The 19,349-nt window shown below is 51.0% G+C and overlaps 1 protein-coding gene across 4 annotated transcripts in view; it reads right to left on the bottom strand.

Annotated features, from left to right (window-relative positions):
- The window catches only part of HS1BP3 (HCLS1 binding protein 3), a 37,897-nt gene extending 35,693 nt beyond the window's left edge, over positions 1–2,204 (bottom strand). For all 4 annotated transcript variants that reach the window (XM_039460822.2, XM_039460823.2, XM_074394546.1 and 1 more), the window contains exon 1: positions 2,104–2,204. In XM_039460822.2, coding sequence (XP_039316756.2) covers positions 2,104–2,135 — 32 coding nt within the window. In that variant the 5' untranslated portion in view covers positions 2,136–2,204. The remainder of the gene's footprint in view (positions 1–2,103) is intronic.
- Between the last annotated feature and the right edge of the window lie 17,145 nt (positions 2,205–19,349).

A 19,349-nucleotide genomic window follows, 5' to 3' on the forward strand; every position in this document is an offset into this window, starting at 1 on the left:
CTTCAAAATATATCTGCAACCAAAACATTTCTCGCCCTCTCGGCCGCCATCACCCAGGGCCAAGCCACCATTGGCTCTACAGGGAGTCCTACAAGCCTCTCCAGAATGCTCCGCTCAGCCACTGCCCCCATGCTCAACACAGTGGCCAAAGGATCTCTATAAACCAGAAGCTGGGTCTTATTGCACTTGAAATAAAATCTGATGGCCCCTCCACAGCCTTCGAGGCCTTTCCTGATCATCCCTCACAACCAAGCTTACCCCTTCACCGCATCACCTAACGCTCTCCGTGCCCCCTCCGCCCACCCCACTCCCTCCATTCCCTCCAGCCCTACCAGCCTCAGGACCCTGGCTCCTGCTGTCCTGTCCTCCAAGAACACACATTTCCAAGATGGCTTTTTCATGGCTCTCTCCCTCAGGGAGTCTGTCGGGGTCTGCCCAGGGGCCACTCCATCAGAAAGACGACCCTTGACCACACCACAGAAAACAGCATGCACTCCGCCGACCACTCTATTGCCCCTACAAGTAGTTCTTTCCTTCCTAGCATTTATCAGCCCTGACACATTACAGATTCGCCTGCTGTGCCTGTGCCCCCATTAGAGCTCTACGAGAGGGACCTGTGTGGTTCAGCGCTGTCTCCTAGAACCTGGACCAGTACCTGGTACAGAGAAGGCCCTCAATAAACACCTGCTGGCTGAATTCAAGCCTGAGTGCACGAGGCAATGACAGGCGGAAAGAGGCCAGGCTGGAAAGAGGAGCTGGGGCGCGACTGGGAAGAGCCAGCCTCGCTGTTGGGCTGAAGTGTTTGGATATTCCCTGCAGGCAAGATCCTTAGGTGTGCTGGTGACCTCAGCAAGAAATGAGCATGACTCATGTGGCCTTACCACCACCAACACCCCCGCGCCTGTTAACAAGCCACATCCAGGCTGGGCAGGCGGGCAGGGAGCGAAGCCATCCACCCCTTCCCAAGCACCCAGCACCAAAATCACACCCCAACCATCTGCACGTGGCTGAGGGGCATATACTACCGACGCTGCTCATGCCTGCCAATCTCGGACCTCCAATTCACAGAAGGAAAATGAGGCTCGGCAGGAGGAGGGGAGGTAAGTGGCAGTAGGGAAACCTCTTCTGCCCATGAAGATACAAGCGTAATTGATCACGCAAGACCAACCAGGCTCTGATATCAGGGTTTACAAAAAGAATCACATCTTTCTAGCCCTGAAGTCACAGGGAATCCCTGATTACTGTTAGATCTACAGTTAGCTAGGTAACACATTCATTTATGTAATAAAGTGGCACCTTAGCCTAGGACTTTGTGTAGGGGGAGCAAGGGTGGACAGTATGAAAATACTTGAAGTAAGTCACTTTACAGAGTTTCAAAAGGGGGAAGAAGTAAAAGCACACCCCTCCCAGCCTTGCCAGGATCCATCTTGGGCTGGGTCCTCCGGGGCCGGATCAGGCGAACCCACTCCGCACCCTCCGCCTGGACCCCTCCGAGGCCTTTGCTGTAACTCTTCCGAGCTACCTATGGAGCAGCGGCCACCTCTGCCTGGTCTCTCATCAAACTCATCCTCCCAGAAGCCGGGTTCCTGCCCTGCACTGTGTTCCCATGGCAACCTGAGCTTACTGCCGGCTGCTGGCATCACCCCCTCCCCACCGCAGCCCCCTGCAGGGCAGGCCTGTCGGATTCTCCCCAGTGCCCAGTGCCCAGTGCTCAGTGCCCAGCACCGGGCCTGGGACGCAGGGAGCGCTGCAAGGATGGAGAACTAGATCTTCGGACCCAAAAGAGAAGAACCCAAGGCGATAGGGCAAGGAGAGGAGAGTGCCCACTGCGCCCGCCTGCACGGAACCAGTCAGTCCCAGGCCTCCCGCTGTCCTGGGCGAGTTCTCCACCCTCTAGAGGGCCTCGGTTTTCTCATCTGTAAATCGGGAGCGCCACCTCTTCTGCAGGGCGGTGCAGGGGGCCCAGCCGGGATAAGCCGCCGAGGGCGCTGGGGAGACCCGCCCCGGGTCCCGGGCCTGGGAGGCGGCCGCCTCCGCCTGCTCCTCCGCCCAGGCGCCCCGGACTGCGAGCTGCGCCGCGTGGGGCGCGGGGGTCGGGCTCACCTGGAGGTGACGAGCACCGCCGGGGACTGCATGACGGCGGCGGCGGCGGCTCCGGGCGGGGCGCAGTCACGGGACCCGGCGTGCTCCGCGTCTCCGCGTCCCCGCCCCACCTCCCGCCGCCCTGGCCCGCCCCCTGGCGGCCGCGCCGCGCAGTCCGCGCCTGTGGCCCGGAGCGCGCCGAGGGCGGGAGCGCGCCTGTGGCCCGGAGCGCGCCGGGAGCGGGCCCCGCTGGCTCGCGGTCGGCCTGCGCTGTTCTGCGCTCCCGGAGTCCCCAGGCTGAGCTGCGCCCGCCGCAACTACCAATAAGAAGCCCAGCCTGGCCCTGGCACGCGGTGAACCTTAATCGCTGTGCCTATGTTGCGCTAAGATTTAGCCGCTAGAGGGAGGGAAGTCTGCTGTTTCCGCAGCCTGTCCCATTACAAAACCACTCCCCTTCTCCCCCAAGGCCATTTCATTCATCCGATCAGTCAACAAATACTAAGTTGGAGCTCTGTCCAGGGCTCGTGGGGTCTTGAAGCTGCACAGTGAACGCCACGCCGCAGCCCCAGCCTCCTGCTCTCAGGGTGCGCCCTTGAGCTTGCTGCCTCCAGCTAGCTCTCCTCTTTCCTTCCTGCTGCCGGCCCGCTCCGTAACTGGCGGGAACTCTCCCGACAGAGGATCTTCGGAGAGCCGCCTCTACTGCTTGACAGAGCCCTGGGTGGAGGCCTCCTGGGGTCGGGCCTGCCTGGGGGTGGCTGCGCTTGGGTCCTCAGCTGGAGCAGGGCAGTGGGGTCCAGGAGCCAGGTCCCCTCTGAAGAGGAACATACAGACATGCAGACCCTAACAGTTTAGATCCACCTCTCTCTGGGGTGAGAAACAAAAAGATCATGATCACCTGCCAACATAGCCCAGGGAAAGAAAAGCTGAGTCTGCAAAAGGGGCCGGAAGACAGTGCAAACTGCTGCCCCTATTCTATTACTCTCTCCACCTACAGCCCCAGTGACAAAAAGCAACAGAAGCTGGGATTAACCAAACCAGAAATCACGGCAGGGCAATGTTAGCCATGTTTCCCGAGCCTACCAACCACAGCATCACCAGTAATATCTACCTGTATTCACAGATTTTAGTGAAGAAATCCTACAGTAAAAGATTTTGCAAAATGACTTTCTCCGGTGTATTTTTTGAATAACTACGGACATTCGTATGCCTTGTTATTTGTTTTGAATGTATTTATGGGCAAGAGGAGCAATCATGTATGAAGTAGGACAATGAATGAAAGTTCTGAGACTGCACTTGAAGAGCTGGGATTACGGGGGACCCCTGTCTGCTCTGCTGCTCCTCCTCCTGTCCATCTGCAGGGCAGTGTTCATGGCTGCAAATGGTTCTCTGTGTTTTGTTGAAGTTGGCATGCCCTACTTTAGAGAAAGGAGTTCAGGGTCTGGACAGAAAACAGTATAGGATTCAGCATTCCAGGAGTCTGAGTGTAGTGCCAGGCAGTCGAGTGGTCACCAATGCACTCACATTTATCCAACAGACAGAAACACAGTGAATAAGACGCTTTAGCTGCCTTCAATGGATTTCTTTGCCTTTATAAGTAGGGAGTGGGTGGGAGTCAGGAAAGGCTTTTTAAAGGAACTGAAGTCTAAGGTAAAACCTGAAGAAATATGGATAAATTAGAGTAGGAGGAATGTCACTTGCAAAGCCCCAGAGACATGATAGGAACACCAGGGAACAGGCCAGCAGGATCCAGGATGTGGACAGCCTGGTGCACCGAGGCCAGGGCTTTGCCTGATCCTGAGGCCAACACGGCAGCATCAGAGGGTCAGGGGCATAGGAACGGCCGGGCCAGCCAGGCTGGGGACAGGGGTTCGGAGCAGGTGATGCCAAAGGTGTGAAGATGAGCAGGACTGCAGAACAATCCAGACAGCACACAATGGTACCATGAACTCGGTGATGGCCACATAGGTGAAGAGGGAACAGGTGTGAGGGTCTTAGGAGGAGTTGGTCAATACTCGGGAATCCAATGGGTGTGGGCAGGAGGAGTTAAGATGCTGCTCTGGTTTGCTCTTGTGAGTGGCTGGACATTGGTATCATTCTCTGTGGCAGGGCACCTGGAGACGGAGCATAATTTTTGGTAGGATGATGGGTTCTGTTTTGGACAGGTCATGTTTGAGGGCCTGGGTATAGTGATGTGATTGGATCTGTGGCCCTGGGCCTCAGGAAGCAGACCTGGCTGGAGACTGGTGTCGGAGTCCTGGTGGAAAGGAAGCTGCTGAGCCTGAGAGTTGGGGTGAGCCCATCGAGGAGGCTCTGCAATACAGAGCTATGCAGAGGTGGGGAGGCACTGCAGAGAAGGGGACTCCCCATCATTGTGGTGCTGGTAGCATGTCTGTCACCAATGCCTTGTAAGCAAATTACAGAGCCTCACCCGTGCCCCTGGAGTTGCTAAGTGTGCACCTCAAGAACACTCAGCCCACCTGTCAAGAGTGCAACTGATTTCCCAAGAACGACCCCATTCCTGACAGCAATCCCATTTTCTGCCTTCATGGGTCCCACATGCCCCTCTATGGCCCCAGCGTGTAATTGTATACAATGCATGGAATGTGGGATCTAAATCTGATATTTTCTGCTTCCTGTTTGATTCAAGGAGCCCTTCCATGGCTGATGCTGCGGTAACACAAACCACCTTGCAAAGGATTTTCTATTTCTCTTTTTCCCACTTCTCTAGGAGGAACATTGGCTGGGCCTCAGGACACTGGGGTCAGTGAGAGACACCTGCAGCCTGCAGGGGGTGCTCTGAGCTCTGGCCTTGCCCCGCACCAGCCTTTCCCATGGTAGCGCGGGTCTTCAGGGACCTTCTAATTTGTCTCTGTCCCCTAATGTGATGCTCCACCTTAGAGCTCTAGGGTCTGGGCACCTCCACATGGAGCAGGGCCACCATCTTGCTTGTCACTCAGCAAACACTCATGGGCACAGCTCCAGGTCTGTTACCTCCCCAGGCCTGGGGGCTACAGAGCCTTATCCTGTGGGGCTCATAGACCAGTACAGGGCTCACAGGCCACTCTAGGACAGTTGGAGATTTGAACAAGGTTGCACGCCTAGGGTGCTGTGGGTGCAGAGAGGAGGACACATAACTAACTGAGTCTGAGATTGGGCATACAAAGAGTTCTACCAGGAGGAGGTGATGGGGGAGATGGTGGCAGACCTGGGTGGTAAAAAGTAGGTTTTATCTTTCTGAGACTTGATTTTCTCACTGGTGAAATGGGCGTAACAGAAACCTTTAAATCACAACATTGCTTTGAATTACAAGGTAAAATGAGACTGAAACAAGATGAAATGTATGGAGCTAACCAGAAGCCATTCACAACCCCCTTCTTCCTGGTTTTCATTGCCATAGAGGCTGGAGAAGTAAAACACACACGTCCCCTTTCAGTGAGAAGGGGCCATGGGACGTAACTCTGACCATATCTACGTAAGTCCAAGTGGAGGATTTCTCTTGCTAGGAGAAAACTCTTTGCCCCTCCCTTCCTTGTCTTCTACCTGGAAAGGGGATACAGTGCTGGAGACACAACAGCCATCATGCCAGCAGGAGGCACAGATGTGAGTTTGGAGCCTACCACGCTAGGGAGGAACGAGCCTAGGGAGCTGATGGCATATGAACTTGTGCACCAACCCTGGGCTTTTTCTACAAAGTTCTCCTTGTACAAATGTCTAACCCACTCCAAGTGGGCTTTCTGCAATGGATTTCTGGTTGGTATCGTGGTAAATTACTTACATAACACCTGACAAAAAAGCTGCTCCATCGGAGATCAGGGATGATTGAGGAGGATGAAGAGAAGAGGTGAACTGTGTACTAGGCAGCACACTCAAAGGCAGTGTCTCTTTTTCTTTTTTCTTTTTTTTGAGACAGGATCTCACTCTGTCACAGTGGAACGATCATGGCTCACCGTAGCCTCAACCTCCTTGGGCTCAGGTGATCCACCCACCTCGGCCTCCCGAGTAGCTTGGGCCACAGGCGTGTGCCACCATGTCCAACTAATTTTTTTTTTTGTAGAGATGGAGTTTCCCTATGTTGCCTAGACTGGCCTTGAACTCCTGGGCTCAAACAATCTTCCCGCCTTGGCCTCCCAAAGTGCTGGGATTACAGGCATGAGCCACCGTGCTTAGCTTCACATGTCTTGATAGAACCAGAGCATATTTGAGGAGCTGGTGAGAAGAACATGTGGAGGGATGGTGGGGGAGGAGGCAGCAGAGGCCGGGAAGAGCATGTGTTCCCGCAGCCTAGAGGGCCTTGTGTGCTATGCAAAGGAGCTCACATCTTATCCTAAAGAGGGAGGGAGTGGGCTCACAGAATAAAGGGAAAAGATTATTTCAGGAAGAAACTGGGGTGTGTTCAGCAATGCCAAACACAGCTGAAGGTCCAGGAAGATAAGGAGGTGTTCAAGAAAAAAAACAAAAAACCAGAACTGAACAGTGATTAAAGTGGCAAAAGCAGATTTTATTTGGGACTGCTGCAATAGGGGTAAGAGACCTCAGCATAGAACTGGGCTAAATTACGCATGCCGCATGGGAAAGTGGGAATTTATAGCCAAGGAACAGAGTGGGAGTGACACCTGGAACATTCCGAAGAGGATGTGGGGGACTCTGGCTATGCAGACCTAACAGCATTTTTGCTGAAGATGAGCCAGGGGTGGTAGAGGAGGAGGAACCCAGTTAGATATCGAGGGTGATCACACAGGCAGGGTGGGAGGCTGTTGGTAACCTGACTTAGCTGGGTTCTTCCTAAAACTGGATTTTACAAGGAAGTACATGCATGGGTCTAAGAGAAGCTTCCGGTGCTTGAGCCTTGGTTTGGTCAAGAAGAGAATCTTTGTCAGAGAGAAAAGTCTTCTCTGATCTTGAGGAGGGGAGGGTCCCAGTGAGCAGAGGAGGGGGCAGGAGGTGGGAAGGGGAGAAGGGGGTGGGGCCCTCTCTTCCAGAAGCTGGATTCTGAAGCAGAAGGGGCAAGCAGACGATTTTTAGAAAGCATTCTATAGAAATAATTCATGTGCATGGTAGAAAATCTGAAAACTAGGGATAGTAAAATAAAAAAATTAAAATTGCCTCTTTTTCTGTACCAGATATGACAAGTGCACTAACTTTGTGTTCCTTCTCTCATGACATTTTTTCTATGCCTATATACATAAGTCTCTTCTTTTAAATAATACAGAATCTGAATGGATATACTATTTTGTAACTTGATTTTTCATTTACCAACCTGTAAATACCTCGCCATGTAAAATTACCTCCAAAATCTTAACTTTAAATGCTCCTTAGAATACCATGCGCAGATGTAGAATAACCGACGTATCGGTCCTGGAGCTCTGAGCCTGTGATGGAACAGCAGTGCGTGGAGGAGCTGTGCGGGACGGTTGATCTTTGAAGTGCTGGCTGGTGTTTAGGCCAGCTCACTGGGAAGAAGCCTTGGAAGAAAAGTGCTAACTTGTTTGGGCAACTTGTTTCTTGAGTCTCAGTGGGCACTGGTGTGGAACAGCAGAGACTGGAAGACTGGGAGAAAGGAGAGACAGAGCTTCGTGGCTTTGCATTATAAGGAAATTCGGGAGGCATTTCTGCCTGCAGCTCCCGAGCTCTGGGAGGTGGTTGGGCTTGTGGAGGAAGCACAGGGCCCAGCCGCCTGGAGGAGGCCCAGGGTGGGTGGGCAAAGGCTGCAGACCTTGGTGGGCGGCATTTAGTGGCTCCCCTGAGTCCTGCTCTGCTCTGTCCAGGAGGCCCCACCTCAAAGCTTCAACGTCCACTCTGCACCCAGGTCTCGGGGAAATGGCCTCTAGCACACATAGCACCGCAGTCCTGGAAGTGGCTTGTAAACAGGAATCAGGAAGCTTGGACTGACTGTGGAAGCACAGGCCTTAGGGCTCCTCAGGAATCTTTGCCTGAGGCACAGCAAATCCAGCTATTTTGTCTGGATACCGTAGAAAGCCCCAGAACTTGGGAACACAGAGACATGATGCCTTAGATGGGTTTATATCTGCACTCTCCTAAACTGTGATCAGGTAAGCTGAACGAGGCATGTCTTCCCCGAACCTCGCCAGCCCTCATTCATTTGCTTACATCCTCTCAAGTGTCAGAAACAGAAATGCTCTTTCTTGTTTAAGCACATTTATCTGATCACAGGTGAGGCTGAGCATCATTTACCTGTTTGTTGATCTTCTTTTTCTTTGTGACTGTCCTGTTTATTTCCTTTGCACCTGAGAAAAAAATTGCTCAATTTGTCTTTTTCTTGTTGGTTTGTAAGAATGCTTTGTACACTAAAGATACTAACCCTGTCTGATAAATTGTGTCCTGTTTGTCTTTTAGCTAGTTTCCCCCCAAATTTCTATTTTGAGACTGTTTCAAAGGCACAGAAACGTTGAAGGGTTCATGATCACATCTGTGAACGCTTCACCTAGTCTCACAGGTGGGATTCTGGCTCAGATGGAGACTGGTGATGGGCAGGAAGATTTTTAGCTTTTGTTGCCAATGCTTTTGGTGTTTTGGTCATGAAGTCCTTGCCTACGCCTATGTCCTGAATGGTTTTGCCAAGATTTTCTTATAGGGTTTTTATGGTGTTAGGTGTTATGTTTAAGTCTTTAATCCATCTGGAGTTAATTTTAGTGTAAGGTGTCAGGAAGGAATCCAGTTTCTGCTTTCTGCACATGGCTAGCCAGTTTTCCCAGCACCATTTATTAAACAGGGAATCCTTTCCCCATTGCCTGTTTTTGTCAGGTTTGTCAAAGATCAGATGGTTGTAGATATCTTGTGTTGCCTCTGGGGCCTCTGTTCTGTTTATTAGTCTATATCTCTGTTTTGGTACCAGTACCATGCTGTTTGATTACTGTAGACAAATGGGACCTAATCAAACTCCACAGCTTCTGCACAGCAAAAGAAACAGTCATTAGAGTGAATTGGCAACTAACAGAATGGGAAAAAATTTTTGCAGTCTACCCATCTGACAAAGGGCTGATATCCAGAATTTACAAAGAACTAAAACAGATTTACAAGAAAAAAACAAACAAGCCCATTCAAAAGTGGGCAAAGGACATAAACAGTCACTTTACAAAAGGAGACATACATGAGGCCAACAAACATATGAAAAAATGCTCATCATCACTGGTCATTAGAGAAATGCAAATCAAAACTACATTGAGATGCCATCTCATGCCTGTTAGAATGGCGATCATTAAAAAATCTGGAGATAACAGATGCTGGAGAAGATGTGGAGAAATAGGAACACTTTTAAACTGTTAGTGGGAGCGTAAATTAGTTCAACCATTGTGGAAGACAGTGTGGCGATTCCTCAAGGACCTAGAAATAGAAATCCCATTTGACCCAGCAATCCCATTACTGGGTATATATCCAAAGGATTATAAACCATTCTACTATAAGGACAAGTGCCCACGAATGTTCATTGCAGCACTGTTTACAATAGCAAAGACCTGGAACCAACCCAGATGCCCATCGATGATAGACTGGACAGGGAAAATGTGGCATATATACACCATGGAATACTATGCAACCATCAAAAATGATGAGTTCGTGTCCTTTGTAGGGACACGGATGAACCTGGAAACCATCATTCTCAGCAAACTGACACAAGAGCAGAAAACCAAACACTGCATGTTCTCACTCATAGGCGGGTGTTGAACAATGTGAACACGTGGACACAGGGAGGGGAGCACTACACACTGGGGTCTGTTGGGGGGAAATAGGGGAGGGACTGTGGGGGGTGGGGAGTTGGGGGGTGATAGCATGGGGAGAAATGCCAGATATTGGTGAAGGGGAGGAAGGCAGCAAATCACACTGCCATGTGTGTACCTATGCAACAATCTTGCATGTTCTTCACATGTACCCCAAAACCTAAAATGCAAACAAACAAACAAAACAACAACAACAACAAAAAAGAGTCAAGTGAAACCCACTGGTTATAAGATTCAGTGCTGCTAATTTTTCTTCTCCCTTGTTCTATATTTTCAAAAAAACATTTTTGGAAATAGATTCAATCTTATCAATTACATTGTTCAGATTAATGCCTTTGCTTTTTACTAAGCTACATTAATAAATTCTAGCGACCTGAAAAAAAAAAAAAGAAGATTTTTAGGCATTACCTGGGCAGAAAGTGCTTGATGCAATGGCAGAGGCCCTAGCACTTCGCAGGGGGAGCTCTGGAGCTGGGATGGCCTTGCTAGGTTGTCTTGAATTGGGAGGAGTTGGGGGTGAGGCTTTTACACTCCACCTCGGCCAGTCACTGGATGTCGGCTACCTGACCTTGGGTGCTACACCACCCTTCAGCTAGCCTGTCTTCAGAGAGGGCAAGCAGGGCTTGCCCGCTTTCTCAGCAGCTGCAGAGTAAGCACTTAGTTTCAGAGCACCCCAGAGGTTTCACTGACTCACAGTTCAGTATGGCTGGGGAGGCCTCAGGAAACTTACAGTCATGGCAGAAAGTGAAAGGGAAGCAGGCACCTTCTTCACAGGCAGAAGGAAGAAGGGCTGAGAGAAGGGGGAAGAGCTCTTTACAAAACCTCAGCCCCAGAGGGCAGCTGGGCTGAGCACCGCAGATGCCCTGCACAACTGTGAACATTCTGCCACCTTTGTTTTACCCTCTCTTTATTTCTGTGTTTTTTCCTTGAAACATTTAAGAATTTGTTGTAGGTACCATGACCCTTCATTCTGAATACTTCAGCAAGTACCTTCTGAGAATGAGAGCATTCTTCTACCGTATTAGGCCATTTTCACACTGTTACAAAGACACACCAGAGACTAAGTAATTTGTAAAGGAAAGAGATTTAATTGGCTCACAGTTCAGCATGGCTGGGGAGGTCTCAGGAAACTTACAATGATGGCAGAAGGTGAAAGGGAAGCAGGCACCTTCTTTACAAGGCAGCAGGAGGGAGAAGTGCCGAGAGAAGGGGGAAGCACCCCCTACAAAACCATCAGATCTCACGAGAACTCACTCACTATCACGAGAACAGCATGGGGGAAACTGCCTCATGATTCAGTTACCTCCACCTGGTCTCTCCCTTGACACGTGGCAATTATGAGGATTACAATTCAAGATGAGATTTGGGTGGGGACACAAAGCCTAACCGTGTCACCTCCATAACCACAATGCCATGATCATGCTCAGAAAAGTCGACATTGATACAACACTCTAATATGCAATCCATGTTCCAGTTTCTCCACTTGTCCAGACAATATCTTTACTAACAACTGCTTCCCCTACCTTCCCATCCCTACATCCCATCCCCAGTGAAGACTCTAATTGAAAATCCTGCATTGTGTTTAATTATCACATCCATTAAGTCTCCTTTGTTCTAAGATGGGCTTTTCCATCTTTCATGACACTGACATCTTTGAAGGGCTTAGATCAGTGGTTCAGAATATGCCCCCGTTTGGATTTGTCTAATTGTTTCTCACGGTTAGGTGCAGATGAATCTTTGGCAGGAGCGCCACACTGGGGAATCACTTCCAAGGGCACTTGATGCCAATATCCCGCATGATGAGTGACGTTAAGTTTGATTATTTGGTTAAGGTCAATTCTGTTTGTAGAATTTTCTTACAAGCATGTTTTAAGATTTTTATGAAGTTTCAACTATGGACACAATTCTTGCTGGTTTCTACAATGAAATCATACTTAGAAAAGTATCCCTTACCCAGACTGTATAAACACTTACGGATTTTCTCCAAACATGCTTGTAATAGCTTCATTTTCTATAATAAATCTTTTATTCACTAGGAATTAATTTTGGTTTACGTTACAAGAGTCCATTTCCTCCTCTACATACTTTATCAAGCATCTAGTATCATTTGCTGGTAACTTTTATTAAACAAGTCACCCTTTTCCCTCTCCGGAATTGTCAGTATTTTTCTACATATTTCAACCAGAACATTGCTATTTGCTTCTGGATTCTGTTCTGTTCTCGTGATCTGCCAATCCTCCTTCCAGTGCCATATGAGAATTAGTTTATTTCGTTTATTTATCTATTTATTTTTCTGACATGGAGTTTCACTCTTGTTGCCTAGGCTGGAGTGCAATGGTGCAATCTTGGCTCACTGTAACCTCCACCTTCCAGGTTCAAGTCATTCTCCTGCCTCAGCCCCCCAAGTAGCTGGGGTTACAGTTACATGCCACCACACCCAGCTAATTTTCATATTTTTAGTAAAGAGGGGGTTTCACCATGTTGGCCAGGCTGGTCTCAAACTCCTGACCTCATGATCTGCCCTCCTCGGCCTCCCAAAGTGCTGAGATTACAGGTGTGAGCCACCATGCCCAGCCAGTTTATTTTGATATCTCATAATGAAGATCTCCAAGGAGGATTTATTGTTTTACAATGTAAAATGTGAATAAAAGCAGAAAGAGAGATTCCCAAGGAGATTTGAGGCCTGGATGGCAGGGCAGTGACAGGCAGAGAGATACATGTCCATCTGCGTGGCTTTGGCTTTGGTGTGAATGACTTAGAATCTGCCCTTGGCCCCACCTCTCTACCCTGCCCACCCCATATTTCAGTGTAATATATCGTGGTGTCTTTCCAAGCCGTGCATGTGGCTCTGACTCAGTCTCACAATGGGGGAACAGTAATTCACTGTGAAGGTGGATCATAATTTGTCCTTACTAGATTAAATATCATCTATTCCACTTTTCATTATTGCCTCAATTCTTGTATATTTATATTCACGTGTGCAAGTATAGCTATAAATGAAACCAAATTTCTGCAAGTAAAAGTGCTGAATCGAAGCATTTCCTTCTTTAAAATGTTGATGCTAACTGTTCTTGAAAAATCTCTTTTTTTTTTTAATTTAGATAGCCTGTACTTCACGACCCATGTCCTTGAAAAATATCTAGGAACTTACGTTCCTGCCAAAGGTATATGTAGACGTGCCCATTTGCCCATCCTTTCACCAATAACGGGTTTTACCTTTTTCAGTTTTGCTAGCTTTGGAGAGGAAAAAAGTACTTGCTAATGTACTTGCAGTGATTTGCTAATGACTTTTGGATGTTGATTCTGTTACTCAGTGTTTTTACTAACTTCCAGATTTGTGTCCCCAGCAATGAGGACAAGCGTTTGGATTAGAGTCCTGTAGCTCCTCATTCAAGCAGGGAATGAAGTCCGGGAGGATAGAGCCTACCTGGGCTGTTTTAGTTGCCCTAAATTAACACATTATTTAGGATGGATCCACTACCTAGGAAGTGAGGGTGGGAGGGCGCATGGGGTATCAGAGCCGAGGGCCACGTCCCCAGTTTTGTGGGTGCCTCATTCTTTGCAGGGCAGCCTCAGGGACTGCCTCCTGCAGACACATCTCACAGGCACCTTTGCCATGTGGGCCAGAAGAGCTGAGAGAGCCAACCCCCAGATGCCATGATCCCGTCAGCCCTGTGATCCTCTCAGTCAGCACTCTGCTTCAGGAACCGGGGAACCATTTGCTCCTTATTCTCATCCTCAGGGGTGGCTGCAAGGTCTCACATTCTAGACTGTGGACACATCTGGTTCCTCCAACTCTGTTCCTGTCTGCCCCTATCTTCCCGGGCTGCAGATAATTTGGTTCCCTTAATCATTGTGTGTCTAGAACAGAAACCCTGGGCTCTATCTAAGCAAGACTGGAGGGCTGGACATTCCAAATTATTGCATGAAGAGTCGGCACCTTTTATTCCAAAAGCAGTTTTTTGTTTTTTAGAAAAAAATCTCATGTGTCCATAAAGGTCTACAAGAAACTTTACTGGAGACAACTGCAGAACATTCAGAATACTGAAACCCATGGTGAGCAAGTCCACAGAGGGCAAAAGCATGAAGGCAGGCCACCTCCAGGAGACCTGAATGAATGGACAGGGTGGATGAACTGGCTTTCCGACTGGTTAAACCGGGACTTAACCCAGATAGCACGAAATGCCACCATTTATCGAGCCAGCCCTGGGGTAGGGACTTTCCCTACTTGATTTCATCTACTCTTCGGGACACCCATTACAGGTAGGCAGCCCTGTCCCTGTTTAAAGGCCAGGAGACAGAAGATGACAGAGATGAATTAATTCAGGGTCACAAAGCTCAAACACAGCAAAGGTGGATTGGAAGCCAGGTCTTTACCATGACCCTATACTGTCATATTTTCCCTGGGTCAACAAGCGTTCTTGTCCCTCGTCTCCCAGGACACCTTACAGCCCCAGACAATCTTGTCCATCGGCAGAGGCCCAGAGTACTGGTTACTGAGTCTTCTCCTTGAATGTCCAGGTCCTTCCTTGTCATCCCAGTAGGTTAGTTCAACACTGCACTGCTGTTACCATCAATGACCAGCAGATGGCAGTGTCCACCAGCCCTCCCTGATTAGTCCCAAACCCAAGGGCTCTGAGAGGTCCCCTTTAGGTTTCTGGGAAAGAAGCTACCCTTCTCCCTTCTTCTCTGTTGCCTCCTCTCCCCCTCCTGGTGGCCTGGGGCACAGGGGCAGGCCACGCCCAGCGGTCTGGGGCCAGAGCTGTGGCTGACCCCAGTGTGGATGCCAGAGCTGTTGCTCTGAGTAACCTGGGGCCGGGTATTACCAGTTGAGCCTGGGAAATTCCTCGAGCTTCGGGAAGCCCAGCCCTGGGCATCCTACAGGGCTCAGCCAGAGCCCGCTGGAATCTTCCCACTTCGCTGCCCAGGTCTTTCTGTGGGAGAGATTTGCAGCAGATCTCTGAACTGACAGGAATCTAGCATCACCAGACGCAGAGAGGGTAGATGGCTCTGCAGACTGTTGTCATCAATTTCTGTCCCTCGCCTTCCCTGGGAGACCTAAACCAGGGCCCTGCCTCCTCACCTTCAACCATTTCTCCAGCTCTGAGTCAAAAGGCCCAGAGGCTATGGTGGGTCCAGAGAGAGGACAGGCTCCCGGCTGAATCTCAGGCAGTGGATCCATCTCACACTCTCCCCGTCTTTCAGCAGACCCAGGGCACGTTTGATTGTCAGACTCACTGCACATTTGGGGTCTAAAGCCAGGAAGGGCAAGGAATTTGCAGCCCAAGGTTAGAGGCACAATTTGAATTCAGGTCTCTTGACTCTCAGGATTATCAGTTTTATGTTCCAAATTAGTGCATGGCTGCAGGGACCCAGCATCCCCAACAGAGGACAGGTTAGGTCAAAGGCTGACTGTCATCACGTTGGACCCACAGGGTGCCCGGATCAGAGGTGAGTGAGACGCTCTGGCTGCAATGGGGAACAAAGGCTCCCGATCACCGGATGGCTGTGATGCCAAATGACATGCTACTGACCACGCCCCCTTGTTGCGGACGTGGCTTCTGCATGTGGGCAATGTAGAGGAGGTCACCTCCGAGGGATCCCCTAGTTGTCTTGTCATCAGACATGGGGGCCAGGTGTCTGGGTGTGGCAGGAGAACCTGGGCACGGCTGAGTAGGCTACAGCTGGGGCTCGCACAGTTCCCATACCTGAAGGTGGCCTCGGTGTGGCTGTAGCTGGTGGGATCCAAGACTAAGTCCCGAGGTGGTCTCAGTCTAGTGTTGTAGGTTCCCAGATAACATGTAAACGCCCCATGGCAAAGGTACCTTGGAGAGATGTGGCTCTCCCAGGAGTCATAGAGAGGACTTCCTTACAACCAGGTGCAGGAAAAGCACAACCAGAATCCCAGAACTTTGGGAGGCCAAGCTTGGGGTTAAGAGACCACCCTTGGCAACACAGCAAGACCCTGTCTCTACAAAATATTTCTTTAAATTAGCTGGATGTGATGGCAGGTGCTTGTAGTCCCAGCTACTAGAGAAGCTGGGGTAGGAGGATCACTTGAGCCCAGGAAATTGAGATACAATGAACCATGATCCTGCCACTGCACTTCAGCCTGGGCAACAGAGGGAGACGCTGCCTGGGATAGGGAGTTCCCCATCTCTGCAGATATGTAAGTGCAGTCCAGAAAGCAATTTGTTATCATTCAGCCATGCATGGCAAGTTGGCTTAAATCATAACCCAAAAAGTTTTTTCAGATCCTTGGATTCTATGACTGCATCAGGGACTTGATGTTCAGAGAAAACAAACAGCTTCTGCAAGGGATGGAAGAGCAGCAAAGTGCTCTGCCAGGGAGGGGTCTGGGGTGAGAATGTGGGAACTGCCCCTCCTCACCCCAGTTGTGAAACATCCGGTTGCCCCAGCCAGGCTGCTTTCCTCTCCTTACTCTGTTGGAAGCAATCTCACCTTCTCTCTGAGGAGGACTCAGGTGGAGTCCGGAAGTCTGGGGTTTGGGGCTGATCAGGTGGATGAAAAACTAAAGTTAGAGCTTCCAGTCCCCAGTTTTCTCCCAACTTCCTCTGACCTCTGCCCCTGACATCTGCCTCTGGGCTTCATCTGCTCTCCAGCCACTACTGGGGCAACACAGAGGAAGGAGGTTTTCATTCTCAAGGCTGTTAGTGCAGTTAGCATGTGGCGCACATCTTCAAGGGCTCCAGGCTGTGTGCACTAGCCCTCTCCTGCCCAGCCCATCAACCTAAGGATCCCTGCATCCCTCAAGAGGAAGTCCCAAGTGGGCAGGGCACCTGGAGACCTGGGTCATGGGCAGGTCCTGCTGCTAGCACGACAGACTATTTTCCATGCCAAGTGTTTTCTGCTTCCAGCTGACAGCAGTGGAAGGCAGGAATCCCATGGGTAACACTTTTATGGTCTTCACCTGGACTGGAGAGGTCCTTTCTCTGCCAAGGATTTTCTAGAAAGCCAGAGAGGAAAGGCAGGCATACTCTTCCTGTCCACTGGGGTCTGGGAAGCAGTGCGGCAGAACAAAGCCCCTCACATTCCCATCCCCCACTCCCAAGCCAAGGGTTGAGCTAGGACAGTTGATGACTCCGGGCTCTCCCACTCCCCAGGTGACTCTAGGCAAGGTGTTGAATTCTTATAGCTCAACTTTCTTTTTCTACAGCATGGGAATACCCATCTCACAGGATAGAGTAGCTGTGAGAATGAAATGGCATGAGGTATGTGGAGCAGCAGGCAAGGTGCCTGGCATTCAAGAGATAACGAATGGGCACTATCATTTACATAAGCGAGGGAGCCAGGCATGGCCGACCCATCCTCTGTGCCTCCCCCTTCTGGGCTCAGCTTCAGTGTATTCCCTGCTGATCACAGAGCCCCCAGCCCATCCCTTTACTCAGAACTACTGGACAGCACACTGCGTTTATGTGCCTCTTGTTTGTCATGTCCTGTGTCCATCCCAAAGTGCCATGTGCTTGCCCTGTGCATTGCTGAATCCACAATGCACCGAAAGCTACCTGGCAATTTACATCAAAGAAGGAATGAATGGAGGGATGGAGAAATAAATGAATGACTGTGCCCTCACTATACAGACCAAGAAGCACAGGTGGGAGAAGTGAAGTCCCGGTTGGAGCACACGCAGCAGGTGGACAGTGGCTCCAGCAGCATCAGCTCACCCCGGCTGTGTCAGCCAAAGCTTTCCAGGTTCGTAGAAGCTGCTTCTCTCTCTCTCTCTCTCTCTCTCTCTCTCTCTCTCTCTCTCTATATATATATATATATATATATATATGCGGTGATCACCCCTGGCACTCGGAACACACTGGTGGTTGGGGGGCAAGACTACGTCACCTCCTCTGTGCCAACCTGTTACGCCAGCCACACAGAAGATGAGGTGAGAATCCGCTTATTTTATGGATGAGGAAATTCGGTCTCCAAGAAGCGAAGTGGCCTGTTCCCACAAGGACAGCAAGGATGCAGGGATTCTAATCCATCCCTCATTCCTAAGCCCCAACTTGGCAGGGGTGTCATGTAATCAACAAACATTTATTTGTCACTGGCTGTGCCAAGACTGTCCTAGGACCCCTCTGCTCTCTGCTCTACACAGTCCGATAAACTGAAGCCAAGACAAGGCAAGCGGCTTGCTGTCACCCAGGACTCCCCGAGTGTTTGCAGAAATCTTAGCCAAGCTGATATGTAAAACACCCAAAGACCGCGGGCGGGCGCTTGGCTGCAGGGGGACAGGAAGCAGAGGGAAACATCGGGACCCCTCCATCCCGGGAAGAGACCCACGGCTGCCGGGGTTGGGGCGGCGGTGCCAGTCACCGACTCTCCAACGGCAGTCCCAAAGGCAGGGTGGACTGTTGAAGCTCGTCTATCCCAGATCTCCCAGGTGCGCGCATTCCTGCTACAGGAAGACCCTCTGCGTCGGCAGCGCTGACCCTGCCCCGGGGTTCCGCCCTTCCCAGCAATGTCAGGCCTTTCTTCTTGGCATCGATCGGCCTTGGAGTTTGCTAGGACTGAACCTCACCAGGCCTCTCTCTCCCACCCGCAAATGTTCTCGAGTGTTACGCAGCTCAAAGCCCCAAGCTGAGCAGACGCCGCGTCTCCGCGACGGCCCAGAGGGCGATGGCTGAGGAGTTCGTTTGGGACCAAGCAGCGGAGCAGAGGAATCGGGATCCTGGGCCAGAGTCGGCCCAGGAAGTCGCTAGGCTGGGCCTCCTCTGTGGGTCCGAGCGCAGGGCAGCCAGGCGGGCGTCTGGACCCATGCGGCTTTGAATCGGGCGGGCTACCTGGCTTTGAAGCCTATCACCGTTCAAGGTGATCACGACGTGCCGACCGGGTCTAGATTTTGAGTTCTGCAACAAATGCAATTTTAAAGGAAAAGGATACGCCCGCCCTTCTTCGGCAGTTCGTCTGGCCCAGGCCTTGGATCTGCTGAGTTTCTGATCGCGCGGCACGTCCAGGGTGCGGGTGGAGCAGAGCCGATGACTCCCCTCTCCTGCGCGTTCCCTTGAGACGTGGCCCCGCAACCTGCCCCTGCCAGCCGCAGAGTCAAGTGCTCTGCCGCCCGCGCGAGTGCGCCCCGGGGCTTCGCCGCTGCCTGGCGTCCCCTCCGTCCACCCCGGGCCCCGGACCATCACCGCGGCGGGGGGAGAAGCTCGGAGGCGCCATGCTGGGGCTCTGCACCGCCCGCCCTTCGGGTTCCTGGCTGCGCACGCACAAACCCGGTAGCTGGTTTCCGTTAGCCGCTGCCCCGACCCCGAAGGATGGGGGAAGGTCACCAGTTGACGCCACTGCCAAACTCTCAGCGCACTCCCGCCGGGAGTTCCCCCATCTCCCGGGGCTGTAGTCCGAATTTCAAACTCCTTCTAGAGCTTGGCTTCTGCTGAAGCGCAACTTCCGCGCCCAAACGTTTCTTTTCCGACGGGCGGTCCACGTCCAGAGCTCTTTCTGGTCTGCCCTTTCAGCCCCTCGCCCTCCCTTCCTCCCCGACCGGTCCCCTCCTCGGCTCTGGCCGCCCGCTGC

Source organism: Saimiri boliviensis, chromosome 1 (assembly GCF_048565385.1).
Source record: "Saimiri boliviensis isolate mSaiBol1 chromosome 1, mSaiBol1.pri, whole genome shotgun sequence".
Taxonomy (NCBI): Eukaryota; Metazoa; Chordata; class Mammalia; order Primates; family Cebidae; genus Saimiri; species Saimiri boliviensis.